The sequence below is a fragment of the Pinus tabuliformis genome, chromosome 2_1, assembly GCF_031772625.1.
Source record: "Pinus tabuliformis cultivar Carrire ecotype Pingquan chromosome 2_1, CPIR1, whole genome shotgun sequence".
In the NCBI taxonomy this organism is placed as follows: Eukaryota; Viridiplantae; Streptophyta; class Pinopsida; order Pinales; family Pinaceae; genus Pinus; species Pinus tabuliformis.
The window spans coordinates 601,170,432-601,190,399 of NC_142299.1; the positions used below are offsets into that span (position 1 = coordinate 601,170,432).

At 37.6% G+C, this 19,968-nt stretch overlaps 1 protein-coding gene across 2 annotated transcripts in view; it reads left to right on the forward strand.

The window, feature by feature from the left end:
• The first annotated feature begins 935 nt into the window (after nucleotides 1-935).
• LOC149201902 (uncharacterized) overlaps nucleotides 936-19,968 on the forward strand; it is a 143,123-nt gene continuing 124,090 nt past the window's right edge. The window contains exon 1 of one of the 2 annotated variants that reach the window (XM_089403038.1): nucleotides 936-1,053. Coding sequence is in view for 1 of the 2 variants with exons in the window: in XM_089403037.1 (XP_089259163.1) it covers nucleotides 1,032-1,058 (27 nt within the window). In the remaining variant the exon portion in view is untranslated. Of the gene's footprint in view, nucleotides 1,059-19,968 lie in introns of both variants that reach the window. The other variant, XM_089403037.1, reaches the window with a different exon arrangement.

Here is a 19,968-nt window from a genome sequence, read left to right on the forward strand (position 1 = left end):
ACAAATCTAAAAGGACACTCTATTTGGACATAGGGTTAGTGATCAAATGGGCTCATATTGTGTCGAATCATCCTACTAGAATATATAACTTGTGCTAGAGATATTGTATATATAGACTCAAATCAAACCCTAATGTAATGAATAGTAAGAAAAAAGGCAAACTACACAACCACAATAGAGAAGCACAACCATTTCGCAAACATAAGATAATTTAAACTTGTATGTGTGTGTGTTGAGACAAAATTCATAGGGCCAAACTAATTTGGAACTTCTAAGCTGACATTCGATATCTATTCTAAATATTAAGTCAATGTTACAAAACCTTATGTTTAAATAAGGATGGTGGAACGACTTGTAGTTGGGTTTGCAATAGTTAGGGGCATTGGAATGCATGGAGTTAACCTACTCTAAGGATCAAGGTCAACCCCTTGTTGGGTCTTGAAATTGTCATTCACTTCCATTAAACTTTCAGTATTATGTCCATTATATCACCTCCATTTCACTACCATGTCACTACATTCATCTCATTTTCATTATCATTCGGTCACATTTATGTTTTTCCAAACTTTATTAATTCTTAGCCTTTTTAAGTGAATTTGTGGTTAAAAATTAGAAAATAATGTGCATATGCTTATACCTAACAAGTGGGTTGAGATTGCTGGCATGTGTAGGTCGAAAGGAGGCTTCTAGAAGACCTTTATGTGGCACCCTAAGGCCAAATTCGAATTTGAGTGGAGAGGATCATGGGATCATGAGGATATGTGTCACATTTCCTATTTGTATTGAAACTCTAAGAAGACATGTGTCTTATCATTTCCTATTTTGATTAGAGCTCTAGAGGTATATGGAGAGATTCATGGACTCTCATTAATGAGATGACTTCTCATATTTTTGTATAAATAGGAGATCTCTCTCCTTCATTGGTAGGTTTTTAGTTTTGGAAAGCTTTGGAGAGCTTTGTAAACTTTTGTAATTTTGAAGAATTTGAATAAAGCTTTGATGTTCTCAACATGGAAGGAGATGTGAAGTAGATGTCATGGAGCATATTAGAATGTAAGGTAGAGTAGATTGTATTTTGTAGCTTTGCTTTGATTTCATTCAAGTATGTCATTTTATTGTTTTCAAGTTTAATAGTTTAGATTTTCCATTCATGCAAGTTTAATTCATGCAAGTGTGTTCAACCGGTTGATTGTAGATTTATCTAACTGTGTAATCTATGCTTAGCAAAATAGTCCAAGAAAGTATTTTCCAATTGGTGCTTGGAGCATTAGAGCACACAGTAGATTAGTTTTCCTTTACATGTTTTGTATTTGCTTTCCATAGTTTAATAACTCATGTTGTAAGTGAATATTTCCGAAAGCCCTTGGTTCACTAAGTGGCGAAGTATTTCATTTATGAATGAGTCTTTCTCTGCATTTTTATGTTTACTTTTTCTTAGAATAATGAAGTATTGGATCCCTCAAAATGCTATCACAAGGACGTAGTTCTCCCAAAATTATGTAGCAAAGTGATAAAACACTTCATTTAGTTGTTATAGTAGATTAGTTGCAATTTTACTTTCAGTCTTAGATTTTCATTTAAGTTCATTGCAATTTCATTTTCAATTTTAGAACAATGGAGTATTGGATCCTTCCAAATGCTATCACAAGGAGGTACTTCTCCCAAAATTGTATAGTGGAATGATAAAACACTTCATTTAGTTGTTACCATTTTTGCTTTCATTTCATAGATATTTTGTCGGCTTAGATTAATCTAACTGTTCAAAGTTTTGATTTGCTTTTATCTAATGTTCATTTCCTTTTTTCCTTTCTTTAGAAAGTAGATTTTAACATTCAAAGTCATTAGATTTAGTTGACCATTAACATTTAGAGATTTTCACCTAGAAGCATAACTTTTCTTTCTTAGATTAATTTCCTTAAGTATAAGAAACAAAACCCCCAGAAACAACATAAACTATAAAACAATGAAGTAAGGGAAAGGTAAACTAAGCACATATAGTGCACCACACTTCATCAGTTTACGATACCCGGATTGATAATTTATGTAGAGAAATTTAGTACACTAAAATGACTAGACATTTTGGCGTCGTTGTCGGGGAAGTGTAATTAGGAGACCTTATTTCTTACATCTAAAATAAAAAATAAAAAACCTTGAGTATGCTCTCCTCCTGCACTTTGTGTGATCTGGAGGATCATAAAAAGAATTGTTATGTTAAAAAAAAATCATTTCATTTCATTTGATTCAATGAAAAATAAAAAATAAAAAGTCCAACTGCTTTGATAGGTGTCCAAGATTGACTGGTTATGGTTTGTAGTGACCCTCAAAACACTGGTTCTTGTTTTAATAAGATTTTCCAAATTAGCTGCGAAACACATCCCTGTTTTGCAGCTAACTATGTGTTCCACAACTATTTCCAAGGTTTAGCAGGTTGTAGCCATCAAATGAAGAAACCGACCACATGGGCATCTCTGGAATCATCCCTACATGGATTCTATCCTAGTCACCTAGCCTAGATCGATAAAAAAACGAGCTTAAGACCTCAGTCAAAGTCATGTTTTCAGTACATTTACCTTGAAGCCTTTGCTGCCTAAAATTAGGAGCCATTAGATTCCAATCCGTTGTTGTGATTAGGACTTCATCAAAACCTGTCAATGAAAAATCCAATTGTGCAAATCATCTGAGCTTTAGTTCAATAGGAAAGCATTGATTTGTATATTAGAATGGTGAAAGACAAATCCATTTTTTTTTTTTTTGTGCAAGCAAGGCGAGTTTCATTTGACATAAAAGGTGTGGTGGCATTTTAAGAAATTCCAAAGTATCATTTACCGGCAAATTTTTTTTTTTGCCATGTTTGATTTGTTTGTTGCCTCTGATTTCTTATTTGTGACCACATCTGATATCAAAACCAAACTTCAAAGTATGCGTTCAACCGGGCTTCAAACAGCCATCCAGAGGACTCTCTAAGGCCTTTGCGAGAGTTATCGAAGCTGTAAAATCTCTGCAAGAATTTCCCAAGATTGGCTGGATCATTGCTGGTGCCATTGTCTACGCTGTGATTGCATTTGAAAACAATTTTTTTTAAATCGATTTTACAGAGGATGTAATTGACAAAAATGCATAACTGAAAAAATGTCAAACTTTAACTGCACGATCCGGCCAAATGAAAACAAATTAGGAAAAAATAAAACCTGGGTTTTTTTGGGGACGGTGTTAATTAGACAACCTAGAAATGGTTTTAAGAAATTCGCGATGGTTTGGGAGAATTTCTCGGTTCTCTGAAGCCTCTTTTTGCATGCCGCGTGAAGAAAAACGAATTTTAATTGATGAACAATCTGTTGTTTTAACTCAGCGTGCTTGGAGAGGGAAAATCCAATTTGGGAACTTATTGTGTGGTGGCATTCAATCCTGATTACACACCTCCCGTCTTTAATAACTCGTACTTCATTGTTACTTCAGTTTAACGGCTGATTACATGACGTATCCCAATTGAATACGACTCTTCCAAACTGATCTGTTTAACGGCTAATTCTATAACTTGAACCAGTTGGATACGGCTCTTTTACATCCCTATTGTTCCTTTAATATACCGAGTTTCTCATTTTTACCTCCGCAGCCTTCCTATGTATACGAGCACTTGGATTGATCATTCAGTTTTCGATTCTCTCTGCACATAAGCAACACTCTATTTTCATACAATCTATGTATACAACACCTCCATTCCTTACAGCCTCCACACTATTTTTTTTTGCTTCATATACTCTCTATGCTTCATTCCCATATCCATCATTTTCTTTCCACATACCCTGACATTTCATTTCCGACTTTGTAACTGTTTTTGTTTCCATATACCACTGTTTACAGAGTTTTCTCCACGTAGACAGTGAAGAAATTTTTTGAAAAATAGCAGAGAAGCTCATGAATAATTGGTCCTGTGCACCAGCTGCGATCTTGGACTTTTCTCCCTAGTACTTGGTTGCATAAAATCTCTTCTCCAATAACTTAAATCAGAAAACTGATGGTTGGTTATCTTTTAGCTATGGAACGCAGCCCTGTTCCGCAACCATCTCCATGCTTTTGTAGGTTACAGGTGTCAAGAGAGGAAAAGGACCATATGGGTAGCTTGGAAAACATCAGAGCATGGATTGTATCCTATCCATCTGGCCTAGATCGATGAAGAAGACCCTGGTCAAAAGAAAGTCAAACAAAGAAACCTATGGAAAACAGGACGTTGTTCTGCACATGTTTCTCAGAGATAAGGATCCGTTTCCTGAGGCCACGGACTTCATTTTCCACCTGTATAAACAGAATTCAATAAGGTTTATGTTCCCAAGAAACTAAGGAAAAAAAATGAATTAATGAAATAAGTAGGTTATTTGCTCATTTTTCTGAAAGGTATTGATTAATTTTTGACTAATTATGAAAAATGAATGGCTAAATTTTTGTTCAAGATTTTTAGCTATAGAAACTGGGCCCTATTTCACAGCTAAAGTCATTTCGCAGCTAAAGCCATTCCGCAGCTAAACATCAATTTTGCAACTGAAAAACCTCACTGTTCAAATCAGCCTAACTTTCTCATACGAAATCAGATTTTGATGATTCAAGTGCGATTGGAAAGATATCAATGAGACCTACACAATGAGAAACCCATCATTAGTGTTTGATGTTATGGCCTAAATCTACTTCAGGCTGAGGAAGGCAGGTCTAAGGTAACATCAAACCACGCTTAACCTGGTAGCTAGCCCTATTAGGTTGGGAGAGGACTCTCTCCTTGTCAATCTCAATGAAAATTTATCAGGGAAGGCTTGAGATGACTGATATAAAAAACTAATTTTAGGCTAGGTATGCTTGCTCAGAGGATTTTGATTGATTTTTATGGTTGTTGCTGGATCAGATGGGGAAGGCAGTTTTGGGTCCGCTTTGTAACTCCTTATTTCTGCCTTCATACTTCTCAATGTGTCTGTTATGTGAGGGGAGTACTCATCACCATGTTGCTCATCTGATCTGTAGGGAGAATCACGTGAACTGTAGTCCACCATTTTTCTAGTCATCTTTGATCTTCTTCCCGCAACATATTATGTGAGATAAAACAAACATAAGCAAAAATAAATGTACCTCAGTGAAGTTCACGGGATGCTATCTCGTCTACAAGATTAATCTAGATTAGCACAATACATGTGTATGTACATAACCACATCAATATACCAACATCATGCATGACAACGCCAACTGCATACCATGACAATCATAACCATAACCATACATTCATAACAAACATGCATACACTTATATGCATAACGAATACATATACAACCAACATGTATGCATGAAAAACACATTCCAACAATGACACCATCAACATCTACATGACAACACAACTACGAAAATGACCATCACCATGCATACATAACAAGCACATATACAACTTACATGCATGCATGACAAACACATTCCGCCCATCCAGACCAAGTGTTGAACCTGGGAGCTCTAATACCACCCTATAACCACCCTCCTCCAACATTTACCCAAGTTCACTGGTCTACCAAGGTAAACATGTGAAAAAGAGTTACTGTGATATGACTCAAACTCATAAGTACATTTAAGGAAGTGGAATCGATGGGCTAAAACCATATTGACCTTCCTAAGGAGCTATAAGACCCCTAGGAGCCAAACAACCACTTTAGGTGCCTAAACCCTAAGTTAACTTTACTTTTTAATGATCTAGACTCTTGATCACTCCCATGACAAGGCAATTTGACGACTGTAACCCTCTAGTCACTCCCATAAGCCTACTTCCAGGTGACTATAGACTAAATTACTCAGTTTTGTGCTAGCGACCCCGAGATATGAGCCACTTTTTCAAGGCTAGACCTCTGCCCAAAACTTGATGAAACTCTTAGAAATTATAAATGACAAAAATACAAAGAGTCTAATTCAAAACTTGATCAAGGACTTAACCTGACCCATATTGGCAATCTACAGGTCATAAATACATATCTAAACATAGGGGTCTCATACTTATCTCATAACGAACAAAAAGATTTATTTCCCTCTCACAATAGTTACAAAGATGTCTATTAGGTCATACAGTCAATAACCATTCATTTACTAATCAAAATATGCTAAGAGCCATAAGTATAATTTGTCATAAAACCATGCTTATAACCAGCATATAACCAGAATAATAACGATAATAGAACAATCATCAAAGCCACATAATAAAAAGTATAAATACTCATGAATTACAAAAGGAAAAGAGCTCTTATTAACATATGAAAATCTAACCAAGTGAGGGACTTACACATACCACCCGACCATAGATTGGGTTGAACCAAACCTCTCTTTCAACCAAGCACTCCCGTGCCATATTCCAAGCATGAATGTGGGATCTCATGGAAATAACCAATCAAAATCAAACTAGGGCTTCTAGAGGCCAAACCATCTTAACCCTAAACTAGTGATTACACCTCACGGCCGGACATAACTAACCATCACCAGATAGGTCCCTAACCAAGTTGTCCAGGGCTCCAGAGCATTTGTTCCAACCTGGCTCTAGGACCAATAACTCAACCCACAATTGTCACATGGCTCCAAAGTGTTTGTCCAACCAAGGATCCAGTACTAGTAACTCAACCCACCAAGGGTCCAAAGCATTTATCCAACCAAGGCTTCAAGGACTAGTAAGTCAACCCAAGTTGTTCAAGGGCTTCATAACGTTTTTTCGACCAAGGCTCCAGGAACTAATAACTCAACCCAAAACCATAAGGAACATGAGCACTAACCAGAAAAAACAAATGGGAAAACCCACAACACCATGGATATCCAGAAAATGGCAAGGCTAGGAAAAACCACTGTCAATCTAGGCAACCCTCCTTTCTAATGAAAAATCATAACCAAACAACCACATGCATATGCCATGTATTCCAAAACTAGCAAGGAGATCATACATGCAACTCGGTACCTGCAGAGAAAACTCGTTGTAGTTGTCGATCCCGCTGTCCTCGTGCGTTTTCCTGCTTTTCCTTTGCCTTCTTTCTCCAAATCCTAAGTATGCCACAATCCTCCAAGAGTGCTCCAAGAAAATCTAAGTGTGCAAGAGTATGAGAGAGAGAGAATAGAATGAGAGTGCCAAAGGCTGAACTGACAAAAATTGTGAATTGATCCTCATAAGCCTTTTTATCATTGAGGCCTTAATTTTCTTCATTTTCCTCTATTTTTCCTTCAATTTTCCTCACATGCAATTATGTGACCTTTCACCTTCCTTTTCTCCTATTTTCCATTATTTCATAAATAAAGTGCAAATTAATTCCTATTTGCTTTTGTCATTGCCTTAGCCAATTTCCATAGCCATTTATTAATCACCAGTGATCCCCATCACAATGTTTTTTTCCCAACATTCATCTTGGAATATGTGTCTCATGACCTTGGTCTTATTTTGCGTTTATTAACTTTATTACATGGATTTTTAACTAGGGTTGTTACAACAACTTACAACTAGTCAAGTGGTTAACTAGCAAAGCAGTTGATTGAGGTCATCTTGTTGGTTGAGTAACTTGTTAGCACTTGAAATTTCACCTCAGGCTGAAAAGGCAAATCTCAAAGCTACATCAAACCATTCAGCCTCGTAGCTAGCCCTACGGGGCAGGAGAAGGCTCTCTCCGGTCAATCTCAGTAAATTTTCAATAGGAAGAGATGACCAATCAAGGTAACACTGATATTAGGCTAGTAAACTGATTTGAAGGTTGATTTGGGGGTTTTTTTTTGGGTTTTTGGTGGTAATTTGAGGAACTGCAATTTAGGGTGCGGGGATTGGACACAGTTTCTGCAGGGGGGTCTTTGGGGCAAGGTAGGAACCTGTATTGATGTCTTTAGCTGAAGTGGATGATTAGGAAGAAAGATAAGAAGGCTAAAGAGAGCAAACAATGGATTTGAATTCTCTTTAGACAGCAGAAAAAATAGAAATTAAACAAATTTAAAAGTAGAGCATGGCAAGCATGAATTCTGACTTTATCACTTCATTTGTTTAATATGCAGCAATATAGAAAGGAAATGAATCACATAACAAAGCTTACAATAACATGAAGAAACACACCATCAACACCTGAGTCCACAAGAATCCCAAAGATGACTGCAAAACCCTGGTCTTCCTTAGCCAAAAATTGCAGAGATACAAGTGAAATATACAATGATAGCTCCTCCCTCAAGAGTCCAACCTTTCCAACCCAACCAGAATTTTTGGATTTGGATGTCATTTGCCCAGTCAAAAGTCAATTCTCCCAAGACTACTTCTGTAGCTCAAAAAAGGGGCAGAAAGTCAAAATTTGGCTGTATTTTGACCTTTTGGAGGCCCAAAACTCCATGAAAACTCAAATCCATCCATAGGCATGTGTAACTTTGCATGAAAAATCCAAAAATGTTGAGTTTTTGCAAAACGGAGCTACGATGACAAAGGGTCTCACCGGGGGTGAGACCCGTTGAGAAGCCAAAACCTGTAAATTTCCCAAAAATGCCAAAAATGAGCCAAAACTTCCAAAAAAATTTATGCTTGGTGCTGTGAAGAGGCTAGTGGGTGTCATGATCCTTGAGGGATGCCTCGGCCAAGATACTGAGGGGGTTGGTCTTCTTCTTCCGCCTAAGAGCCTCGGACAACCTCCTTTGGAACATTTTCATTTTGCCTTGCAAACATGCATCCTCGCCTAATAGTGATTTTTCATGTTCCTTAGCAGCTTTTTCTCTTGGTTGGCCTTAGCTAACAACCTCTCCAAGTGGGCATTCTCCTGAATGAGCAATGACTCTCGGTCAGCAGGCAATGGATCACCGGGCCTCCTACGGTTTAGGACTCGGTCACTACGAATCCTCCAAAGCTCATCAAGTGCCTTCTCCTCCTCTAGTTGTGTGTTCCGCTGCTCTAGATAAGTGATGGTCCATTGGGCACCGTCGAGTCTCCGCTGCAAAACATCATTCTCGGCCCTGAGCTGCTGAATGATCTCCTTTGCCTCTTGGCTAGGAGAACTGACCTCGAGATCAATCACCGGATCCTCATGAATCATGGGCTCTTTGCCCCTCTGCAATACCTGTGCTGGTGAAGAAAGTGAGGCCCCTTCCACCTGGTGTGGAGATAACACTCGTTGATCTGAAGATGAAGGCGAGACCCCTTCCACCTGCTGTGGAGATAGTACTCGCCTAGCTACTGCAAATAAGGCCCTTGGGCCTTTCTGATAGGTGACCAAAGGAGTGTAGCTGACATGTCGAGTGATGGGAGCATCAGGCTGCTGAGATGGTCCTCCCTCCTCATGAATGGCCTCCTGATGTGGCTGAGGTGGCACTGTGAAAAACTCACGGGAGATGAACTCCTCCCATGAGATGCCCTGCTGAGTCAACTGATGAGAGACTATGAGCTGGATCAAACCATAGTGACAAAGGCTCCTGAACTGCTGAGTCGGGGTTTTCCTCTGCAACATGGGCACCATCCTCTGAATGTTATGAAACAAGAAGACCGGGAGGTTCATCATCCTCACCCGGGTGAAATGCATCAAAAGGCGAATGTGATAGGAATACACCTGTGAAAATCTGCCCTCACAAGTAAAGTAATGCATAATAAGTCTCATGAGGGGAGCATACTCGCTCCGGAGAAATCTGAATGGGAAAACACCCGTCAACAGTCTCACAAATGATGGCCGGACATAAGGCTCAAAGTGAACAAAATCAAGTAATCTGCACTTAGGCCACACCTCACCCACATTTGGTATCCCTGTAGCCTCTGAGATCACCTCAGGTGTCAATATGAAGTTCACCCCTGCAAGAGTGACATGTCCATCATGGAGGTGTAAGACAAACAAGCGGGCCAACTCTCTATGATGCTGAAGCTGAGAGATCCTCTCACAAAACTGATAGCATGACATATACCGGAAACAATTCACTGCCAAAGGACAAGCCTGTAATTCTGCCAAAGAAGTAGGCTCATCCCGCTTATGATGGCCTCCCTTACCCCCTCTACGAGGCCTCCTATGTTCCTCAATCTCTGTAGATGATGAATGGTCATCACTTTGCTCATAAGTTCCGGTATCTGACATGGTTTTGGAGCAAAGTGGACAAACTGAAGGACAAATTGAACTGCTGCCTCTGCCTGCAAAAGTACTAAACTCTATGTTGTTTCAAGGGGAAAAAACATGAGGGGAATATTAGGGGAGGGAACTTCTTAACAAGGAATGGGAATATATGAAAATAACAAGGAATTTCAAGGGAAACTTTACAAATTGTCATGCATATAGGAACACATTTTAACATTGGGAAATCATTTGCAAAGAACATCTCATATCGGACAAAAACATGTATGATAGTGAACATAGAAGGGGCATACATGTATCAATAGGGACATAGGGACACCATACACCAAATTTGCTTATAGGAGTTCATGTGTGTCATAAGGCAGATTTTGTTTTTAAAAGGAGTACATGTACATTGTTTTAACATAGAGGGAAGGCTTTCATGTACAAGGGGATGTCAAGGGTATGTAGGGGTTATGTACATGACTCTAGATATACAACAACATTTATTTTCACATGACTCTTTTCTTTATTTGCAAATGCATCTTTTCTTTTTGTTCTATTTTTGCATGTGTATGGTAGAGGGAATTAGGGTTTTGTGTGCTTGTGAGAGGGGTAGGGTTTATAGTTTAGGGATGGGGAAAAAGTCTACATTTTATGTACAAATAATATGGGACAAAGATGAAAGCATGACTGTGAATGAAAGGGGAAAAAACAAGGGAGGGAACCAAATGGGACAAAATCACTTGAAACAGTCACAAAACCCTAGCATTTTACAAACATTAACAAGCAGCCATATAAGTCTTTTCATTAGCTTGATGTGAGGTTAGAATCATAGCATACAAGCTTATTTTCATCATCCATCTCCAAAACAATGAGTAAAGACCCTACCTCGAGCGTTTGAGAAGATTTGAAGGGAGATGAAGGAATTTGGTTGAAGTTTGATTGCAGACAGCTGAACGGGTCGCGCAGGCTCCCCAACGGGTCGCGCACAGCCCAACGGGTCGCGCCCGTATTAAATTTACACTGCTGGAGTGCCCTGGACGGGTCGCGCACCGCCCAGCAGGTCGTGCACAGGCTTGAACGGGTCGCGCACCTGCAAACTGCCTGAAATCACTGTAATTTCGCCTCTTTCGCCTATCACTCTCTCACAACCTCTCTTGCAAGCTTTGAAATGCACAATGAGAGTGAAAGGAGGGAATATGACCTTTTATAATCTCATTTGAAAAAATTTCATCCATAAACCCACTTTATAAAGTCTATTTTGACACTTTTTTAAAAAACACTGATTTTTTGGTTTCCTTTATCTGAATTTGACCTTTTGAGTGCTTTGACTTGCTTCTTCTTGCAGGTAGATCATTTGAAGGACTGTGGCGAGGGGACCAGGGTTGTTGCTGCCTTTTTGAAGACTTTTTGAAAATTTATTTCTTTTTACAAAAAATTATCATGAATTTGGGTTTAAAAACAGAGTTTTTAAATCCAAGTTTAAAAATGAACTATACATAATGAGAATATCAAAGGAACATGTTTACCATCCTCCCTCTGGCTTGCTGGTCACTCAAGGACTTTCAGAGACATGACCTTGCAGAGACAAATGACCAAAACCCTAGACCTAGAATTTTGACATTAAGACACATCAAGACAAGCTTGAAAAACTCAATGACTGATATGACCTGATCCAGCAAAGCCAAGAGGGGTATGAATTGACCAGCTCCTCCATCAGGGTTATGGCATGCCTAACGGGATGCAAACTTTGACACTGATGAGACACCTACTAATGCAAATGCAAAGAGCTTTGATCACTAAAGTGCAAATTAATTCCTATTTGCTTTTGTCATTGCCTTAGCCAATTTCCATAGCCATTTATTAATCACCAGTGATCCCCATCACAATGTTTTTTCCCAACATTCATCTTGGAATATGTGTCTCATGACCTTGGTCTTATTTTGCGTTTATTAACTTTATTACATGGATTTTTAACTAGGGTTGTTACAACAACTTACAACTAGTCAAGTGGTTAACTAGCAAAGCAGTTGATTGAGGTCATCTTGTTGGTTGAGTAACTAACTAGCAAATAGTTGATCAAGTGGTCATTTATTGGGACCCTCAATTGAGTGGTAGGAGGAATCGACATGGTCAGAAGAATCAAATAGTTGGGATAGCTTAAGAAATCAACTAGTCAACGAGAAGTAGGTCGACTAGAACAATTAACTGGTTAATGAAACAACGCAAATTTCATAAAAAAATGTTGGAACAACCAATGCTCGTTTTGGACTAAGTCTTCCACTATTAGAGGAATTTAATTAGATTTGAACACTATAAATAAAGGACCCTATGGATAAAATATGCATTGAAATGTATTGATTTTCATTATCATGCATTGTGATGCTATGTTCACAATGCATTGTGTTTAAATGCTATAATTGTGTCTTTAGACACCACCCGTCATCTTGGAGTCGTATTTCTCTTCCATATATTTTCTTTTATATTATTTTATCTATTACCTATTCCTGGGTTCCCCTCATCCCCCAACACTAACATGGTTGAAAATTGTTGGGACTAATTTATTATGCACATCCTAGTTGTGCTTCAGGGGGGGCGCATTTTGTTGCATGCATGTTACCTATTGTTTAGGAGGATTCCTCTTTATATTAGTTTTTATTTTTAGAAAGTGTTGCTATGTATGATGGCATGTAACAATGACTAGGGATTGACATGACTATGCTTAGAGCACACATCCTTATCCTTATCCTTTTCTTGCACATTTGCGTACTTCCCTTCTAGGAGATAACCTTTTCCACTTATCTTATCCTTTTATTCTTAGAAAAATTATCTCCTAAGATTTAGTCATAATTTTGGAGTTTACTTGTACATGGAGTTAGGAGTGGCATGTGTGAGTTATTTCTTTAGGTCTCACTTATTTGTAACTCATATTATCCTTATTCAACTCTAATATTGACACCAACTTCATTTTTTACTAGCTTACTCCATTTTTTCCCTATTTAATTGAAAGTAAGGGGGAGTTTCTTTTTACTTTTTATGCATACACTAAGGAACCCTAACCAAGTGCACATTGATTCTCTCTCCAATACAACATTATAATATGTTCTCACAACATTGGATGAAATGACATGAAATTTGAGTTGATCTCTTTGGACAGTTTAGATCGTGAGTCTATAGACAATCACGAATTTAGAGACCATAAGTTGTAATTCTTAACTTGAAGAGGTGTTATCATGATCTGTTGATGATTTTTCAGTGAGATCTAGAAGGTAAATTGATGTATTATAAATTCATCCTAGGATCAATGCAGTGAAATACAAGGGCATTAAGCCTTTCTAGTTCACTTGTCTTGTCCCATTCTTTCCAATTCTTAACATGGTATTAGAGCTAGGTTATGAGAGCATGATGAGCTTATGAGAGGTGAAGTCTTAAGTTGAAGATGTGTTATGAAGTTGCTCCATGGTAGTGATCGATGAGAGGAGTCAGGTTGCTTATGCCAATAGAATGCAGATCTACATCAAATCTAAATCACATCGTCAAGGAAAGTATGGTGTCATTATTGGCTCTTGTTATTCAAATCAACATGACATTTTTTTCTAATCTACTCCTATTGTAAATTCATTTTGTCTTGATATAATTTTTAGTTTCAAAAAGATCAATGTTTAAATATTTGGAGGTGTCTCTAGTTTGAGGGAAAATGTGTGATAGTTGTAGCTTCGACCATTATAAATGTATCCATTGATTATTTTTTAAGATATTTATTAGAAAATACTTAGATTTGCGGTCATAGCCACCACAATGTTGGTCCTCAGATTTTCCCACATGTACTTACTCATATTTGTAAAATCTTTAGATTCTGTTATTTCTAAACTTGTGGTTAAATTCAAATGGATCTAATTATGTTCATATATATGTCTTTATTTGAGTGTTAAGAAATTGGGTAGGTAACATTGTACCCAAGTGTTGACTGTGTTGGAAATCCGTTAACCAGGGGGACCTCCTCGATATGAAGTCTCAGTTAGACCTCACATTGTTTGGATAGGAGCCCCAACCAGAAATATGAGTGATTGCCATAACCGTGATCTCAAATATGTGCCTTGGATGCAACTAACACATAAGAAGACATACACATATATTTGGTGATAGCAAGTAAATAAACCTTGTGTAAGAGGTTCTTTAATGCAAAGCGAAAAGATTGAACCTCTAGAAGAAAATCAATAGCATTATCCTAAAAGAGACGCATGAAAATATAAAGAATCGTTAGTTAGCCTGCAAAATAGTTCACAAGATAACAGTGATCGTGAAAGCAATATAACACACATCCAACAAGAAACATTCTAAATTTAACGAAATAGTTCATTGAAACTAGCATGAATGAAATAACATATATCGTAGACATTTAAAGAATAGTATTACAACATCCACAATACATGCATGAAGGTGTGTTGGCTCTAAGAGCTTCTAATCATTAAGTGAATGTTCCAAGTATATAATACAATGATGTGACACTGGCCCCAATAGTGGAACATGAAGTTACAAACTTTTTCTCAAAAGAATGATACTCACTCCTATGCTAGACTAGATAAGCCAAGGCATCCAATCTCAAGTGCCAAGCCCTTTGTTTGAGTTACGAGCACTTATTTATAACAAATGGGATGACCTTCCATCTCCCCTTGTGACTTTTTATTTTTTCTCATGACTCTTGGACTTATTTTGCGTCTATTCTAACTGATGACTCTTCATATTGCACGTTTCACTGTTAGATTTCCACTTTAATTATTTTCTAAATACAATAAGAAAAAACCTTCCACATAGGACAAAAATGTGGCTAAAGCCTAATAAGGCACAAATTTATACATTATACTTGAGTTTGAGGAAACTCTAGCTCAACAACTTCCACTTGTAGCTCTATTTTAACATATTAGTACCAAGATTTATATTATGCTACTATGTCTGGAAACTTGGATGGAAGATATGCATTATATAGGACTCTTGCTTCCATAACTTCCAGATAGATAGTTTTGGAATGAAATTGAGCTTTAGTCCAAATAAGAAGAACTTTATGTTTACCTTGGCAGGTCCGGCTACATATAACTTCATATTCTACCATGTAATCTCCAATTCCTCCTTAGTAATAACCTGCTTCAAATTATTCAAGTATTCTTGTATTTCCTTCCTGGTAACATTTATGCTCTTTGTCTTTTCCAATGCTCCCAATAGAAGGAATATTGTGTGCTCTATCCAAGGATTCCAAAATTTGATACAACCTTGCATAGCCGGTTATAACGTTGGCCACATACGTACCAATCTTCCTGTTACTCTATAAAAACATTCTAACCTCGGCCAATTTCCAATTTTTCTTTCTGTCTTGTCTTTTTGGTTGACTCTAATGGTGCATTCCTATACGTAGTGCTCCATTCCTGGATCGCACTAATGACAACATGAATCACCTTCAAAACTTTCACATTCTCCTGTGACCTATTTTGCTTGTCATGCAAAAGGAACCATCGCTTTATTCAGAGTGATCATCTCTTCATAAAGTTGTCTGATGGTGTCTCCCAATGATTGGATTCCATCATATATCATTGCTCATAGCTCCTTCAAGTGAGAATTAGTGGAAGACAGTCTTTGGTTCTCGGCTTGGAGATGATCAATCTGTTTTCTTGCAGCAGCTAGATCCTTTGCCAATTGCTTATTCTCCTCCATTAGGAAATCTGTATTTACTTTTGCAGTTGTTGCAAAAGCTAATTTTGTTGCTGCAACTATATTCATATTCCTCGTTGTATTGGTCGCAATCACCCTCTCTGCATGAATGGAAGCAGCATGAACCAAGTCATTAGGGAAATACTTCTGGCTTTCCTATATTACTATGTTCTTTACCTGATCAAAGGTCAGGCTAGAAATATCCATGAGCATAGCATCATCTGGAGGAGATATTCCCATTTTTCTAAATGTAATGTGGCCACCTATAAGAGGATGTGAAGATTGATTGTTTACTTGTTCTGCAATGGCCACTATGTGAACCTCTTGATTCACCTCCTCCCGCTCAACCTCCATGTCTTGGGCTTGTATTTACTCTTCAATTTCTCTTACAAATTCATCATCTTGCTTTTATCTTCTTTCTTCATCTTCCAAATGTTTATGTTGTTCTTCCTCAAGTTACTTTTTTTCTTTCTTCTTCTTCCTTCCTTTTCAATTCTTCTTGTGTTTGTGTATCTTCTCTTTATTCCCTTTCTTTCGTGTATCGAAGATCCCGCACATCGACAATCCTGCATATCGGCGATCCCACATATCCGTTATCCCGCACATCGACGATCCCGCATATCATAGATCGCACACATCAAAGATCCTACATAACGGAGGTCCAAGGTTTTAGAGCATCAAGAGATCGGCGCATTGCAATCAGCGATCAAATAGGTGACAACCTTTTAAAGTTGTGATATCGCACGAAGTTTTGATTGCAATTAAATTCACCGGGATTGAGCCTTTAGTGTTAAAGCACTGAGAAAGTCCAAAGTAGCATTTACAAAGGAATTCAGTAGCAAAACCAAAACAAGGCAGGCCTTTTCTCTCTCTTCTAGGGGGTCACGTGGTTGAATATGACTGGTTCCAATAAGGGACACGTGGTGGCTGATGTCACCTTGAGATGGCAGTACGGTGGACACATGGCATGTTGATCTGGCATTTTCAGGTCCTACGGGGACATATCCAGGTGACACTTGTCACCACTCAAGAAGTGCCACGTGGCAGTAATGACGTCACGCATTAGAGATTGATGGTTGCAACGTGTTGTGCCTCAACATGAAATCATTAATTGAAAACCTCTGATTGGGGGGCTCTGATATGATGGCTGGCCTACAGCCACGAGGAGCACCAAAGGGCCAAGGGTTAAGCAAAAAAACTGATCAGAGTTCGATGAGTGACAAAGTGAAGGGTTTTGCGTCAAAGTTAAATTGTCGATTGAAAACCTTCGATATAGGGGCTAGCCTATGGTCATGGGAAGAGACAAAGAACCAAGAGCTAAGAAGAAAGGGGGTTCGATGTTCACTGTTTCATGAAGCCTGTTCAGTGTGATGTCCTGAGTTTCCAAGCTCCGATATTTGGCTAGGCACCCGGTCATAGACCCGATCACATGACGAAAAAGTAATGAAAGGGCTCAAAGAAAAAGGGGCCTAAAGGGATTGGAAATCGTTGTTTCACAATGTTTTGCAATGTTAAGTGCCCATACTAGAGAATCCCCAATATCACACCGTGGTTATTTTATGAGGCGTGTTGCGTTCCGGTGACATGGTACAGAGCTTTGAAGGCATATGGGTCGACAACTGCAGTATTAAATGAAGGCATGGAGTAAATGAAGGTATGGGGACTGAGGAAGACTTAATGGCTCAGCATCGATCTCCACTCATTCATACAATGAAGGACTATCAGGGCAATCTCCACTCCTGCTTTATGACAAGCCACCACAATTAATCGCTACCAACTCCAAAGAGTGGTGAAGTCAGGCAGTTAAGGTGAAAGCGACGGGAACTGGTTGAGCAGCTAGAGGGACACATTGTGGCAAAGACGTGGCCTGATCAAGGGCCTTCACAGGAATGAAAAAATGATATTTTCCTCAGTCATCTTTCATTTTTTCTTATTTATGTTTATTTTGTAATTTATGTGTATTTTCAAGAAAGGAATCAAATCCTTGGTAATCATTTTAGGCAGCAGAGCTATCGCACATCGAGACAGCTGGCCATTCAATGAGATATTTTGTAATTGATTCAAAGCTCCCCCTCTCCTTTTAAATAGGGGGAAGAAACACTTAATACAGGTTCCGGAATTCTACACCTGCAGTGGTCCAAATTCTATGATTTGACTTTGGTTCTAATTTCCTGTTCATAAGGGACTCGAGCGATGTATGGCTAAATGTAATGGACTGGTATATTTGACTCGTTTTGAGGATTAATGAAACTCTTTGGTGATTCCAATCATGGCCGTAAGCAGTATGTTTTCCCCCTCTGTAAATCTCATTTCATGTATGTTTCTCTTCTACTTAAATTATGTAATGAAGTCGTCGGTCTCATTCCTCTCATGGTTATATGTATGCTGCTAAGTAGTAACAATACCTGTGATATTTAAAGATTTACTTATTTACCTTTAAGAGCATAGATTTACATATGCATATTAGTGATAAGTGTATCCATGAGATATAGAACATGAAACCTTAATTCGCGCTTTGCAATTCCTCTCATTCCATCTCTTTTGCTTTCCATCCTTCTGCCGAAACATTGCTGCTTAGGATTGTGTCTTGCTTACAACCCTATGCATCTATTTCCTTCCTCTCTCCTCCTCTTCACCTTTACTACAACTTCAATATGCTCATTGTTGTGTGCTGGCCATCAGAACAAGACATTTCTCTTCAAGATCATCTTGATTCACCCCTGTATTTGGATCCATGTATCTGCTTGAGTTCACCTTGATGAAAGAATATCAAACTGAGCCCCCCCTTATTATCTTTCAAAACTATGTGACAATTGGAGTGCAACAAAAACCCCTCACTGATAATCTTCCATGCACTCCTCTATCTAAGATCTCCTAAGCACTAGTCTATAATCAACCCAAAGTCTGTCTCTAGGAAGCTTTCTATATCTCTTGAAGCACTTATATTATATTATAAGTTGCATAAAATTTCTTTACTAGTTCATTTGTATCACATGTTGCATCAAAATTTTGAATAAGGTCCTCTGTATCACATGTTGCGTCACTTTGTTTTATTAGCTCCTCTGTGGCACAACTTGCATCAATTGTATGGATGAATTCATTTATATCACAAGATGCATTAGCCTTTTTGATTAGATCTTATGTATTATAAATTGCATCAACCTTCATTGTAGATGTTGAATCAATCATATCATCAATCTAATTATGCATTTTTCTTAATTTAGTCTGAAGTGCATCAAGCAATTGATCCTTCATATCTATTTCTCTTTAGATATGTTTTGCATATGCTAGTATGTCAACCATTTGATCAATTATGATTTGATTTTGTTGTAATTTCCACTCAATTAATTTAACTTTATTGTACAAGTCATGGTTACACTCTTGTAAATATTTAATTTTATGAGAGGCATTTAGTAGATCCTTTCTTGTACCCATTTTTCACTTGTCACATTCACTTGTACTTTTTTCTCACGATTCCCCCCTCTCTCAATATTTTAATTCCAAACTCTAAACTCTTTTATAAAAAAATAAAGAAAAAAGGATTTCCTTTTATAAAGCATCATAGTTCTCTCCACTAAAACTAAAACAAATACCAGGTTGGGTGTGTTGATGTGCTCACGAAAGGTTCCTTGGATCAACACTAACAATTTTGTTACTTTCTATTTGTTTTATGTCCTTCAAGCACCAAAAAAAATAAGAGACTACGAGTGTGAACCAAGCACATCCCATTCATATGCTTGTGAAAGCTTTATCCATAAGCCAAAGATTTGAACGTGTGGATGTTGGTTCTTTATCTCTAATTGTAAAGGAACAATAATAATTAATTATATATATATATATATATAGAAATAAAAACCAAATAATTCATTAATTAAACCGGTCACTTAAAAGTAAATAAAAAGGAAAATTATAATTATAATATTAAATAAATATATAAATAAAATTAGTTAATTCAACACTTATATATATATATATACATAAATAAATGAATTAATAATTTATGAATCAATTAGGCCAACATTAAAAAGAAAAAAGAAAGAGGAGATATCAAATTTTTTAAAATAACTATTAATAGCTCCATAATTTCACGCTCTCTCTTCTCAAAATACAAATCACATTGCCGTGATGATGGACTCACCAATCTAGTCCGAAACGTTGGTTTCATAAATTGTTCACATGTTTTTCCACAAACATAAAATTCTACCAACCTGTATGGAAT